We start from the raw sequence: 12,846 nt of genomic DNA, 5'->3' as shown, positions 1-12,846 counted from the left end.
CAGGGTCAGGGTATACAGTCTTTTTCTGTCACCAATAGTCCTGCTGATTAGGAGTCTACTACAAAATTTTCCATATGGGACTTATCCACACTTAGGAGCTTATTGGCCTGAACTGAATCCATCCCTAATTATTTATGACTTCGATAGGACAATTAAGCTTGTCTTCAACAGGAAAAGGAAAAAACGGAAAAAAAAAGAAATCATATTATTTTTAACCAATAGTGTGTTCTTTACCCCCTGCAAAACTCACATCAGAATTATGAGAAAAAGAAAAATAATTCTCGAGAGTATGGAGCCAAAGAACTGTGAAATTATTCTTAGGAGAATGGAGCCAATTATCTGCAAAATTCTTGCAGGTGCTTATTTTTAGGATGGTTCCTATAACTAGAATGGCCAGTCCCAGACTACTGTATTTGATAGGGTATCACTGTCTTCAAAGAAAAATTGCTGCAGTCTGAAGTTATTATTTGAAGTGGCACATCTGCTTTTTTGGCACAAGGGAGAGTTTGCACATGCGTTTATGCAAAAGCAATGGGCTTAATTCACATCTAGCAAAATAAGTAGCTTGTACATACGTTACTAGTTTAGACCCACGCATGCCATTTGCATGCATCTCTTCAAAAGAGTGAGATACTGCTTCAGACTGTAGTACGAGATGTTACAGCTGCATACCTGCCGAAGAGTTACTATTATTGTACTTACTATTTAGGATTTATTCTTTATTAAACACACTGGACAACGTGAGAAGAAAGAACAGCCTTTATAAGACAGGTTTATAACCTGTCTGAGATGAAGACATGAAGGCAGCATGCATTGGGAGTACAGCCATCAGAGGCAGCCTAACATAATGAGTATCTATCCAGTAAATTTTAATCCTGTGTTTTCGCTAACTATGCTTGTTAAAGGAGAGCGTATAGCCTTCTCTCAGCTGTATTTCCTCAAGTACAAAGGAGATAACATATAAACACATTCCTGCGGCAGAAAAAGTGTATCAGTTGAATATCACTTGCTGCTCTTCAAGGGAAAGTGCTGACAACTCAGCTAGCCTCAGATGTGCTCAGTGCTTTCCATATATCCTGGAGCTTTGGAGTGACAGAAACACCCGGGAAGGGATGCTAGCTTTCAGAGATGAGCATCATAGCACTACTGTTCTTCCCAGGACCAACGACTTTTTTCTGCAGGCAACAAAATCTTTGTCCTGTGACAGGTAGAAGCAGCTGCAATATTTGCACTGAGGGACCATCTGACCCTTTCTTTCTCAGTAAGGTTCAGGTACCTCATTTAGTATACGCAGTTCTGAGCATTACCCTCCAATACATTAAAACCTAGAAAGAGCAAACGAAAATTTTAGTCTTTTCTCTAAAACACAACCAGATTTGCAGCCAATATCAAAACACTGAGAAATTCTATGCAGAAAGAATCCTTTCTAGGATATTCCATGCACACATCAGCTTGAAGGGATGCAGACTTACACCTCCTGGGCTACAAGGCTATGATTTACTTGGGAACTGTGGAGTGAAATCTCTCAGTGCCATTTCATATTCAGAGAGGATGGGTTCCATCCTAAAGTGCAGCTATGGTCACTTTTTAAAATAAGTATGTTGCTCTGAACATGATGCCTCCTATTTTTTTTTTCCACAGAAATTACAATAGCTGAAAAAAGCACAGTAACACTTTTTGATAGACCAAATTCTCATCTACAAAACACCATTTTTCAACACAGTCAGCATCATGAGCTACACACTTTCACCACTGATGAAGAAGAGCTTGCATGCAGTGTTCAGAAAAATCTGCATCAGAGGAGGTGACCCAATGTTGCTTTCACCCCTGCTGAAACGCACCACCCACTGCCTCACTGTGCTCACATCTACTGGTTAGTTTCCATAAACATTCAGCAAGTGTTGATGAATGTCAGTGGTGCCATTTTTTCTGCATAGAGGAATTCAATTCCACCCCTGTCCTTCATCCACATTTCCAAGTCAGATGCCATTCTGTTAAATTGCCCCTCTGCTGCCACTGGTCACATGGCAACAACATGTAATGGGAAACCAGGAAGGTTCAATTTCTACTGCTAAACTACTAACATCTGCCTCTGGCATTGTAGGCCACCATAATAAAACAGGAGCACTACTTTTGGAACACCCCTCATAATAAGTAGATGAAGGCAGAATCTGTACTCATCTTGTTAATCAGCAAAGCATTTAGGATACAATACTTGGAGAAAGATAGAGAAAATTTGTATCTTAGCAGTTAGAGGACTTAACAGCATGAATGCAAGAAGTACTGGTTCCCAATCCCTGCACTTTTGTGCTTTTCTTCGACAAGAACATAACCTGGCCCTAGCACACAATGGCTGCAATATTCACATCTGTGCACTACACCAGAACTAAAGACCTGTTACACAACCAGCTACATTTCATGGTTAAAAATGCCTTATTTTCCTTCTATCTTCTGTTTGCCCTAATTAAGTTTCAGCCCTGCGGAGAAGGACCTGGGGGTTCTGATAGATGAAAAACTTAACATGAGCCAGCAGTGTGCTCTTGCAGCTCGAAAAGCAAATGGTCTCCTGCGTTCCATCAGAAGAGGGGTGGCCAGCAGGGACAGGGAGGTGATTGTCCCCCTCTACTCTGCTCTTGTGAGGCCCCATCTGAAGTGCTGTGTCCAGGTCTGGAGTAACCAGTACAAGAAAGACAGAGAGCTGTTGGAGAGGGTCCAGAGAAGGGCCACAAAGATGATCAGGGCACTGGAGCACCTCCCTTATGAAGACAGCCTGATGAAGCTGGGCTTATTCAGCCTGGAGAAAAGAAGGTTGCAGGGTGACCTCATTGCAGCCTTTCAGTACCTAAAGGGAGTCTACAAACAGGAGGGGGACCAACTCTTTGAAAGGGTGGATAACAAGGGGAAATGGTTTGAAGTTGAGGGAGGGGAGATTTAGGTTGGATGTCAGGGGGAAGTTCTTTACAAAGAGAGTGGTGAGGTGCTGGAACAGGCTGCCCAGAGAGGTTGTGGATGCCCTGTCCATTCCTGGAGGTGTTCAAGGCCAGATTGGATGGGGTCCTAGGCAGCTTGGTCTAGTGTTGAATGTGGAGGTTGGTGGCCCTGCATGTGGCAGGAGGGTTGAAGATTTGTGATCTTTGAGGTCACTTCCAACCCCGGCCATTCTGTGGCTCTGCAAGTTTGAATTCATTGCTGAAAAATAGGCTATTCAGAGTCTTTATACTCCTGTGGATCAGGCCACCTTTTAAGATGAGGGGGAGCTGGACAAAAACTTGTCTAAAGAAAGTGGGCCTTCTATGGCCACTGTTCTGTCTATGTGTGTTATTTAAAGTGATCTCAGATTCACCCTGAGAGGAATCCCTTTCCTCTTGAATATAATGCATGTTTGGAGTTACCTGGTCCCTGCTGGGCAATAGAGGCAGAGGAATGCCTCATCAGAGAGCCCGAATTTGGTTAAGGCATAAGGTAGTTTCTAGCCAAGTCACATCTAAGCACACTCAGGAGCCTTTTTGCTTCCACTCTTTCATGCTACTGACATGTAGCTGAGGCAAAAAGAGTAATCAGAGTGTCTTCGTGCCCTTGTAATACTCCAGGATTGCTAGGAGCTGGCATGCTAACTGAATATTTGATGATCTTCATGCTTTCAAGAATCTTAGCCTTTGTATTTCTGTATATTTCCCATTTTATACCATGGACTTGGTCTTAAAGAGATTGGCAGGTCACTATTTATGCCAGACATTGTGCACCTCTAATTTGAGAGATGTTATAGCCTGTGCCAACACATCTGCATAATTCAGGGGGCTCTTAAAATCACTCATTTCTGTGAAAGACTGTGAATTGCATATTTGGAAGCTGAAGCATCAAACATACATTTTCTGATGACTTAATCAGAGATTTATATTCATATTTCCAGAGGGAGGAAAAAAAGATAATGAATCTGTCTAATAAAACAGCACATTCTGCTTTATGTATACATATTCCTTGTTGCTCTATAACCATATGTAATAAGTTTTCAGTTGATAAATGTTATGCTTATAGTAAACTATGTGTACATGTTTTCATATACTCTGCATATAAATTGCATGTTTCCTAAGACAGGCAAAACATAACAAGACACATAATGAGTGACCCTAGGGCATTGGCCTCGACTGTATAAAATATTTAAATCTAAACATGACACTGAATATAATGGAAATAATACAATTAAATTAGAACACGGTCAGAAAAATAGAGTCTCCTGCTTTAATATCAGAAGAATTTGGATCTGCTTTGGCATTTGTTCTTTGTAAATTCCCTTGGCATTTCATGCAGCAGCAGACAAATATTCCATGAGAAGAGCCAAATGCATTGATATATCTTAATTACATCACTTGTTCTGAATAAAAGCAACACACCAACGTGACATGGATTATTGTGGCTAACTTTGTAATTATAAAAGAAGACCAGGGACAGATGAAGCCAAATAGCAATTGTGTTTACACTTCCACAAGCTCAAAGCCTTTTTGAGTTGCTTTGTAGGGAGCTGGTTGTAGGAAACTCAGACAGAGATTTGTGGAATGAAAAAGCATATAAGCAGTGTAGGTAGTCAGGGAGTTCACCTGAGCTAGCTGTCTGGCCCCACCTGTCTAGAAGGCTAGACGTAACATAACTGGGCATGAAGTTCCCCTAGCCTGTTGATGCTCTGTGTAAGAAACTAAAATTAAAGAGGGATGGTGGGAAGGACACGTTCCATAGCCCTCTTTACCATCAATTTTAAAACACAGTATAAAGGTTCCTTGCATAATTGCAGTAAGGTTGCCTGAGAACATGTACATCTAGGCAAGGCAGAAGCAGGACATCAATTTCTTAGCCACATAGTCAAAGAAAAATAAAACAAACCAACTAACAAAACACAAAACAAAACCCAACAACAAAAGCAAACAAACAAACAAACAACAGACAATATAATGTGCATAAGGTATCTTCATGTAGCATACACCTTTGCAGTGAGATGCCTGTTTCAAGGATAAAAGCAAATCGGAGGAATACCTCCCTAATAATGGTATGCTCACATTTCAAGAAATCTATGTTTAGTGTGTATAATGGCCTACTCACTTCCAAAAACACTGACCATGTAGCTTCTTTCCTCCAAAAACGAAGCTTCTGTACATACTTTACCTACGATGTGCACTAGTTTCTTACTACATGCTGTCTTTACTTGAATGGGATCTCAGCGCCTACTGGAGAAAATATACTGTTTTGAGCCTCAAAGTCTGTGGAAAATAGCCCAATGTAGAGTACTGGCTACATCTAACATCACGGGCAGTCGTTGTTACTGACCAAAGTCTAACTTTGGGAAGGTTGTTAAGCATTGGAGAATGAAACACATCAGCCCCGTGTCTATGTCACATATGCGATTCAACTTTTCAATGCATTTATCAGTTATTTTTCAACAGGTATTTATTGCTAAGTGTTAAGTCTAGATTAAAGTACACATCTGCAGACAGTGCCTCTTAGCCTGCACATAGAAGCTGCTCTTACATATTAAGTCTGATGCCTTTCATTTTATCTCTGTGTGTCATTCAGTAATTTCTATTCATGCCTTTTTAAGCAGTTCATTACTGGTCTACTCAGGGGCCAAATATGTAAGCGGTGGGCTTGAATACATGGGAAAAGCTGACCCTCAGTGCCAAGGAGTTACCATATTAAAGTGCCAAATTAGCCATTTCCTGTAACAGTTTTCAGGCTAACTTTCAGTAAATGACTTTGTCCATGTGTTTATTATTCAGATGTAAACCCACAAACTTGGCATGAAAATGACATTACAGTGCTGTAATCACAGACTAATCTTCTACAGAGACAGCCACTACATGCCCAAACTGTGTCCCTCTAACAGGACTTCTCCACGTTCAGAAGCAGCAGCTTGTGAGCAACTTAATTCAAACTGTGTTACGTCACCCACTGCTGAAGGTAACACTGACAGGCACTGTTTCTGAAAATCTCCATGCAACTCCATAAAATTCAGAGCGTTTTTTAGCAAATGATGACTGAATGGGAAAGAATGCACTGAAATCATAGAATTGAACTCAGTACAAAATAAAATCACTCTTATCTTGATTGCTAACATTCTCTGTATCTAAATGTAACATACTCCTCAAGGTCTTCATAGATCATAGAATCATAGAATCACAAGGTTGGAAACGACCTACAAGATCATCTAGTCCAACCATCTCCTCATCACCACTGCCACCACAAGCACTAAACTTGGGGACAAATTCCCCTTCTCTCCATTCAGTGTGTGATAACCATATTTTATTGCATTTGTTAAAGCATAAATAATGTTGTCGTGGCTATTGATAAACAGTTTTCTCTATCTGATCAGACCTACTTATTTTAGATTGCAAGTGGTTTTAGAAGATGAAGATCTTAAAACGTGAGAGTAGCTTAGTAGCTTGTGAAGGTAAAAACCCGCCAAGAAATTTGAAATTTAAGCTGACTTTGTCAGCCTCACATCTTGTGTTCTAAGTTGTAGGTTGATCTTGCGCACCATGGCATTGCTTACGGTGTTCTTGAGGAATCCTGAGGTGGAAACAAAGTAACTTATGATATCACTTCACCGTCTCTGGCTTCTATCAGCACAAAACTACATTTTTGGCTAGTGTTATAACACAGGTGCCCTGAACTACTTTTGGCTTTTCTGAGGAATCAAGCTGATCGATGGAGAAAGCACAAGACTTCACTCTTGATTTTTGTTATTTTTGTAGCTTTTCATCATTAAAAATGTATATCGTTAATATTAATCACAGAAAATCATGTAGGTTTACATTTTATTATTTTACAGAAGCCATGCTTAACTGATGTTATAATTGAAAAAAAAAACCAGCAAATCAAGTCATAGGATCCCAAGCGTATGTTTGCTGTCAACAAAGTGACAGCAGGACTCTCCGGGACTTCAATTAGTATTAGACTGTAGTCTTCATATTGCCATTTAAAAGTATTCCCCTCCATGTCCCCACATAAATTATTAAGCTATTCAAATTCAATAGGATAGAAGTGTGAGATGGAAAAGTGTGCATTAAGTATGCGACAAAGTGATCAAAGAAAGGCAATTCTGAGAGATGTCACTCTGGCTGATAGGGGGGGGGGCTGTCTCTCTAAATGCCTGGTCATTTTGTATCTGATCACTGCTTGTGTCAACAAGAACCAGAGATCTTCCCTTCTCTATTCCAATGATTATATAACAGAGAACAATAAGAAAATAATCTTTCAGCATACTGCAAAAAACAAACAAGCCCAACAGAAAACCTAGGAACTGATGTCTAAGTGCTTATGTATTCACCTGTTGCTCTCCCAGTATCTTCCTGAATGTTCTGCTTTGCAAGAGTCAGTTAGGGAAAAGCATGTAACTAATGATGAAATTCTTTATCTGGATAAAACACCTTGTTCCAGTAAGCAGCATTTTAGCTTTTCTCTTTTTAGCTTTTATTCCACAAATTAATCAAATAGCTGCTGTTTTCCAGTAATTCAGACTTGTCATATAAATACATTTAATTATTGCATAGTTAGCTGTATAAGATAAAGGGGTTCTACTCAACTGCCTTTCCAAGAAGATCTGAATTTTCTAGCATTTTAAAGTGCCTATTGAACTAGCAGAAAGCTAAGTCAATGATCTAACGGAGAAAAAATAAACAGAAATACATGAGTAGTGGTCCAAATTCACACTGTATTTTCTGAAACACAGGAAACTAATATTAACTCCAGATTATAAATAAAACCAGCTAGCTGATTGCTTGTCTGATTGGTTCTTCCTGTGGGCATCTTTCATACTTAAAAATTCTCGCCTTAACATATAAAAAAAATATTCTGAAGTCATTTAACATTTCATATATCAGTGCAGCTATGACTTAAAACACCGGCATTGTGCAGTAGATTATATCGTCAAAAAATTGCACCAATTAATAAATGTTAGAAATGGAAGCAATTTGTATTGAGGTCACAATAAAGATTCAGTACACAAAAAAATCTTTATATGACTTAATTCCAAGCCCAGTAGATTTCTTACGACCTCCTTGCAGCTGTACTCTCATTCTTTAAAAGGAAAATATATGCTATATAGAAAAATAACTTCTTTCCATTCTTTGAAAAAGTTAACAAGATTTGGGCAACGGAAGCATGGTTATGCATCATAATGACTAATAAAAATGGTTATCAGCAGAGAAGGTTTTCACAGGTGCAGTGAAATTCAAAGCCACGTGACTTAATTCTCTGCTCCATCAGAAAACCTCTGAGAGATCAGAGATATAAAGTTATGAAAAAATCCTGAAGATCTGCTGTAAATTCAAACTGCTGCTCCGGAAAAAGGTTCTTTGCTTTTAGGAGCTCACATGTGCCAACAGGAAGCAGCTTCACACTGGGAGGAAACCATGAGGCTTTGCGGGAAGCAGTGTCTTTCAGACACCTCAACCTTGCGTTGTACACACCATACCTGCTCTAACCACAAAACTGCTAATGTGTCTCCTTCTGCCTTTATCACCAAATGATTTTAGACATATACTGAGGAGAAGTAAAGAGTTCATGTTGTTATGTGAACAGGGACTGGTATACTTCACTGATGTTACCTGAGCTACAAGAGATGAAGCAGAAGTCTTCCTTTACTTTCCCTCCAACATCATGGACACAAAGAAGTTCTTAACAGATGCTACCCTCATTCAATTCAGGCAATTCCTGTCTTTATTTGCATTCTCTAAAACTTCTCTGATATTCACGAATACACATCAAATGAATACAAAAGCCTGACACAATATCGCTACATGATAACATGGGCTCCAGCTCAGGAAATTAATAAGCATTTTGTAAACTCTTCTGAAATTAAAACTCTGACTAGAGTTTTATTAACTTTAAGACCTTTGGATCTGAAAATCAAATTAGATTTCCCCTCACCTAGGCATAGTAGGCAGTCAAAAAAGACACTTCATTCCATGTCTTGTAATTTGTACTTGTGGAACAGAGAGAAGAAAATGATCGTTGATCTAAATTAATTAAACACTTTTCTCGTTGACATGTAGGTGGCTTTTTCCCATCAGTTCATTTGCTGGCTAAGAAATTATTGTTTGTTCCCCTCGTTATCAACTTTCACAGCACCACTAACAAGGAGCAGTGTAGAAAATCATGCATTTTGGTCAACAAAGCCAATAGGTATGAGTGCAAATGTACATTAGCATCAGAGTTGTTTACGAAGGAAGAGTTTTATTAATTTTTAAAGTATAACTGCATTCCAAGCTTTGAGCTGGGTTGAAGGGCCAGTTTTGGAGGAATTAGAGAACTCTTCAAAAGAGATAAAAATTTATCTCTTCCCTCATAGCTGTCTTCATTTGAAGCCAAAAGACATTTGTGTTCATTTCCACTAGAATTTAAAGATCCATAACACGGAAAACTTGTTCTGATAGCAATAATTGCAGAAGAGGGCAGTTCACAGCCTTCTTTGTGCTGGAATAGTGGTGGTGATTCTCCACAACTTGGTTCAAATTTTGAAAGAAAAGGAGAGAATCGTAGAAGTGTCAAACAGAACATGTTTTTGTAGTTTTTGTAAGGATCATGGGAAACTGATTCTGAGAATTCAGTCAACACTATCAGGATAACTGCTCTGTGCATACCTCAAGTCCTATCTTCCTTCTTCAGACACTGCTATAGGAGAAACCACCATGCAGCATGGAAGCGTTGAAAGTTCTCATGGCTTAAAAATTTCAGGAACAAGTTATCTCAGTTACTTTTAGAGGGAAATCCTATTTACTTTTTGAAATTATGAAGGTCTTTGGAGACAACATCTGATAGCTAATCGTTTTTGACCTATATAGGTAAATTTGAAGAGAGGGTTTTCTGTACAGAGCTCCGTACACTTACTACCTGCACTGCTCCTTTAGTCCTCCCCTTGGAGCAACTTATCTGCATGACAAAATACCCTAGAAAGCCGAAGTTATTGTAAAAAGAATAAGGAATCAGATGTGACATCCTTAAACAAAACAAACAAAATCATTAATTTATCAACAGTCTTAAAAAAACTTACCTTTAAAATTTGGTCTGATTCTAGCATCATACCCTGATGTCCTCCCCATCAGTTTGTCCAAAAAATCTGAAGGAGACAGGGTCTGTGAGGGGGATTTTCCAGATCTTGAATCATGTTCTTTACAGAAAGTCGTCCTAAATAAATTATTAGCCATCATTAGTTAGTATTTAGCTAGTAAATACAAAATGTAGCTAGCTAGTTATTTAGCCACTTAGCTAGTATTTCATTCAAGTCAGGGAAAAAAATTATAACAATGAATAACATTGTCTCAATTAACTGAATGCAGCAAATAAGATTTTTATAGAATGATATCATATATTTTTCATTAGAAAACTTTATGCTAGAAATAAAAATGAATTTTGGATAGCATGCATGGACACATTTTGCTGTTCAAAACAAACCCCCTCCACTTTAAAAATAAATGTATTTTAGCTTTAAAAATTTAGAAGACTCAGTCTATTTTTTTAAAAAAAATGTGTAAAGAAATCTTACAGGAATTTTGATATCTAACTCATATCACTGATTTAATTAGGAGTATATTGTTAAAATTTATGCCTTTTAGCACTGATTCAAGGTGATTGTAAACTTCCAAACAATAGGAGTCATCACTCATCAAGCAGATCTGCTACATGTTGGTTTTGTGAATATTAGAAAGGACGTAGATGCAAAAAAATGTTCTTTATAGATGCCACTCAAAGAAGATTGAAATCATGCTAGTGAATGTCTGGCTTCTTCACCAGGAAAAAAGGTTTCAGTCAGTCATACATGATCTTAGTGATTTGTTTTGGTCTTTTTTTCACCAATTAACATCAAATAGTAAATGATCAGTATTATCACCAGCTGGTATTTATATGCAAGCTCCTGAACATATGCCTGTTTTCAGATTTGAAAAGTAAACTTCTGGTACCAGACTATGCATATGAAACTTCATATAGATAACAAATTACATACTTCAAGCACAGTAAGTATTTCAGAAAAAAAGAATTTATCAGTTCCCTCAGGTCATTCTGTAGGGAAAATAAACTAGTAATGAAATAGTCATATTTGGTGTGCAGAGGCACAGATTTCATCACAAGCAGCACTATCTTGGTTCCTAAATAACCAATATCATGGTATCTGTGCTTCAATATATTCATTGAGCTACTAAAAGTAATAAAAGCACTGTCTTCTTAACTACTCTCTATTTAAATATTTGCCCAAAGGGAACCACTTCGTTTCAGGAGTCTTGTTCTTTGTTGTGCATTTACATGTAAGCATACTAAATAATACTAAATAACACTAAATTCTTTCTCTTTTTATAAAGCCATCCAAACTGCTAAAAGGCAATGTGACAGTAAATCTTGTAATGCTAGTCCCCACTTTTTCAGTTCTATATATGGGGGAGGAGGGAGGGAGTTGCTTTTTTTTTTTTTTTTTTGCTTTTGTTGTTGGTGTGACACTCTTATATCTCTAATTTTTAATATAAAATAGATGGTATTTGCCACTTAAATACTAGAAATGTTCAGATAAGATAATAAAAACTTGAAAACTAATCCAGTCTAATTATTTTGGATGATACTCTACAGTCTACTTCTGTCTCCTTTCAGTGTCCACTAGTGATAAGTTGTGCTGTCATCTCACGTGTGCAAACTCGTGAATACAAACATTTTTTTCACTCAGACACCGTATAAATACGTTATTACACATATAAAAGCATTCTGTATGTTTACATATAGATACATAGCTTTGTACATGAAGATAAGGAATCTCAGCTGAAATGGTGTTTTGGTGAATAGCAATGACTTGTTTGCCTTGTATCGCAAGAAGTCAGCAGCTGAAGCAAAAACTCATCAAGCGTTAGAAATAAAATAAAAAGAGAAAATAAAAATTAGAAGCAATAATCCGATGTACTGATACTTTATATTAGCATAGTACTGGTTTAATTAGGTATCTTTCCAAAATCAGAAGACTGGATTTCTAATTTCAAATAACTACATCCCTGACAAATCTGGTTGATCATTTCCAGAGCCTGAAGAGGAGGGAACCAAAGCAACTTCCTACATAAGCTCTGGAGGGAGTACAAAGATTAAATAGCATTTGGAAGAAAAACTGAAGAAACTGTTTTCAGTTATATTGATAATCAGTAACAAAGCATGTAGTTGTATCAGAGAAATGGAAAATAGATCACCCAAACTTGAATATTTTTTGGTGTTTGTTACCAAGCAACGAGTCTCTGAGTGTAAAAAGGAAAGTCTATATAGAATGAACACAAAGCACTCTCAAATATAGCAAACAAACTAGGTAACGTGATATAGTTTCTCTACAGTTATGATGTCCACATTCTTTGAGAAATATCATTACAAAGAGCCATATCACCTACCTGAAATGGTTTGTCTCTAAGAAAAATGCAAATAAGGTTGTCAAAATTTTCACTAGCTGCCGGTTCATTCCTCCTGCTTTCTGTGTTGATTTGGAAAATATCCCAGAAACGATTCCAGAGAGATGCAGGGAGAAAGTATGCTGGTGCTGCCTAGATTCCCAAATTCAGCAATAATTTATTTTTCTTGACAATCAGGAAAAGAAGGTCTGGATCTCTACAAACTGGGGATAAAAAAGAAATGCCAGTCCTTGGAATCATGGTCAGGTCAAGCCTAGGCTCATCTCCAGCAGCCAACAGAAAATATACAAAGCATCAGACCTGGTTATTCCCCACCTTGCTTTGACTGGGTGATGAAGGAAAAAAAAGAAAAAAAAATAGAAAGGAAGGAAAAAAATAAAAAGGAAAAAAAAAAAAAGAAAAAAAAAAAAGAAAAAAAAAAAAAAAAAAA

The 12,846-nt window shown here is 37.7% G+C and overlaps 1 protein-coding gene across 2 annotated transcripts in view; it reads right to left on the bottom strand.

The window, feature by feature from the left end:
• GLRA2 (glycine receptor alpha 2) overlaps window positions 1-12,466 on the bottom strand; it is a 127,268-nt gene extending 114,802 nt beyond the window's left edge. For both annotated transcript variants that reach the window (XM_042867721.1, XM_042867722.1), the window contains exons 1-2: window positions 12,399-12,466; window positions 10,040-10,173 (exon numbers count right to left, since the gene is read on the bottom strand). In XM_042867721.1, the coding sequence (XP_042723655.1) occupies window positions 10,040-10,173; window positions 12,399-12,466 (202 nt within the window). The remainder of the gene's footprint in view (window positions 1-10,039; window positions 10,174-12,398) is intronic.
• Between the last annotated feature and the right edge of the window lie 380 nt (window positions 12,467-12,846).

This window comes from Lagopus leucura, unplaced genomic scaffold (assembly GCF_019238085.1).
Source record: "Lagopus leucura isolate 7727_CA_CO unplaced genomic scaffold, USGS_WTPT01 Super-Scaffold_100001, whole genome shotgun sequence".
In the NCBI taxonomy this organism is placed as follows: Eukaryota; Metazoa; Chordata; class Aves; order Galliformes; family Phasianidae; genus Lagopus; species Lagopus leucura.
Note: the sequence above shows the minus strand (reverse complement) of the source record. Positions and strands in the feature narration are given on the sequence as shown.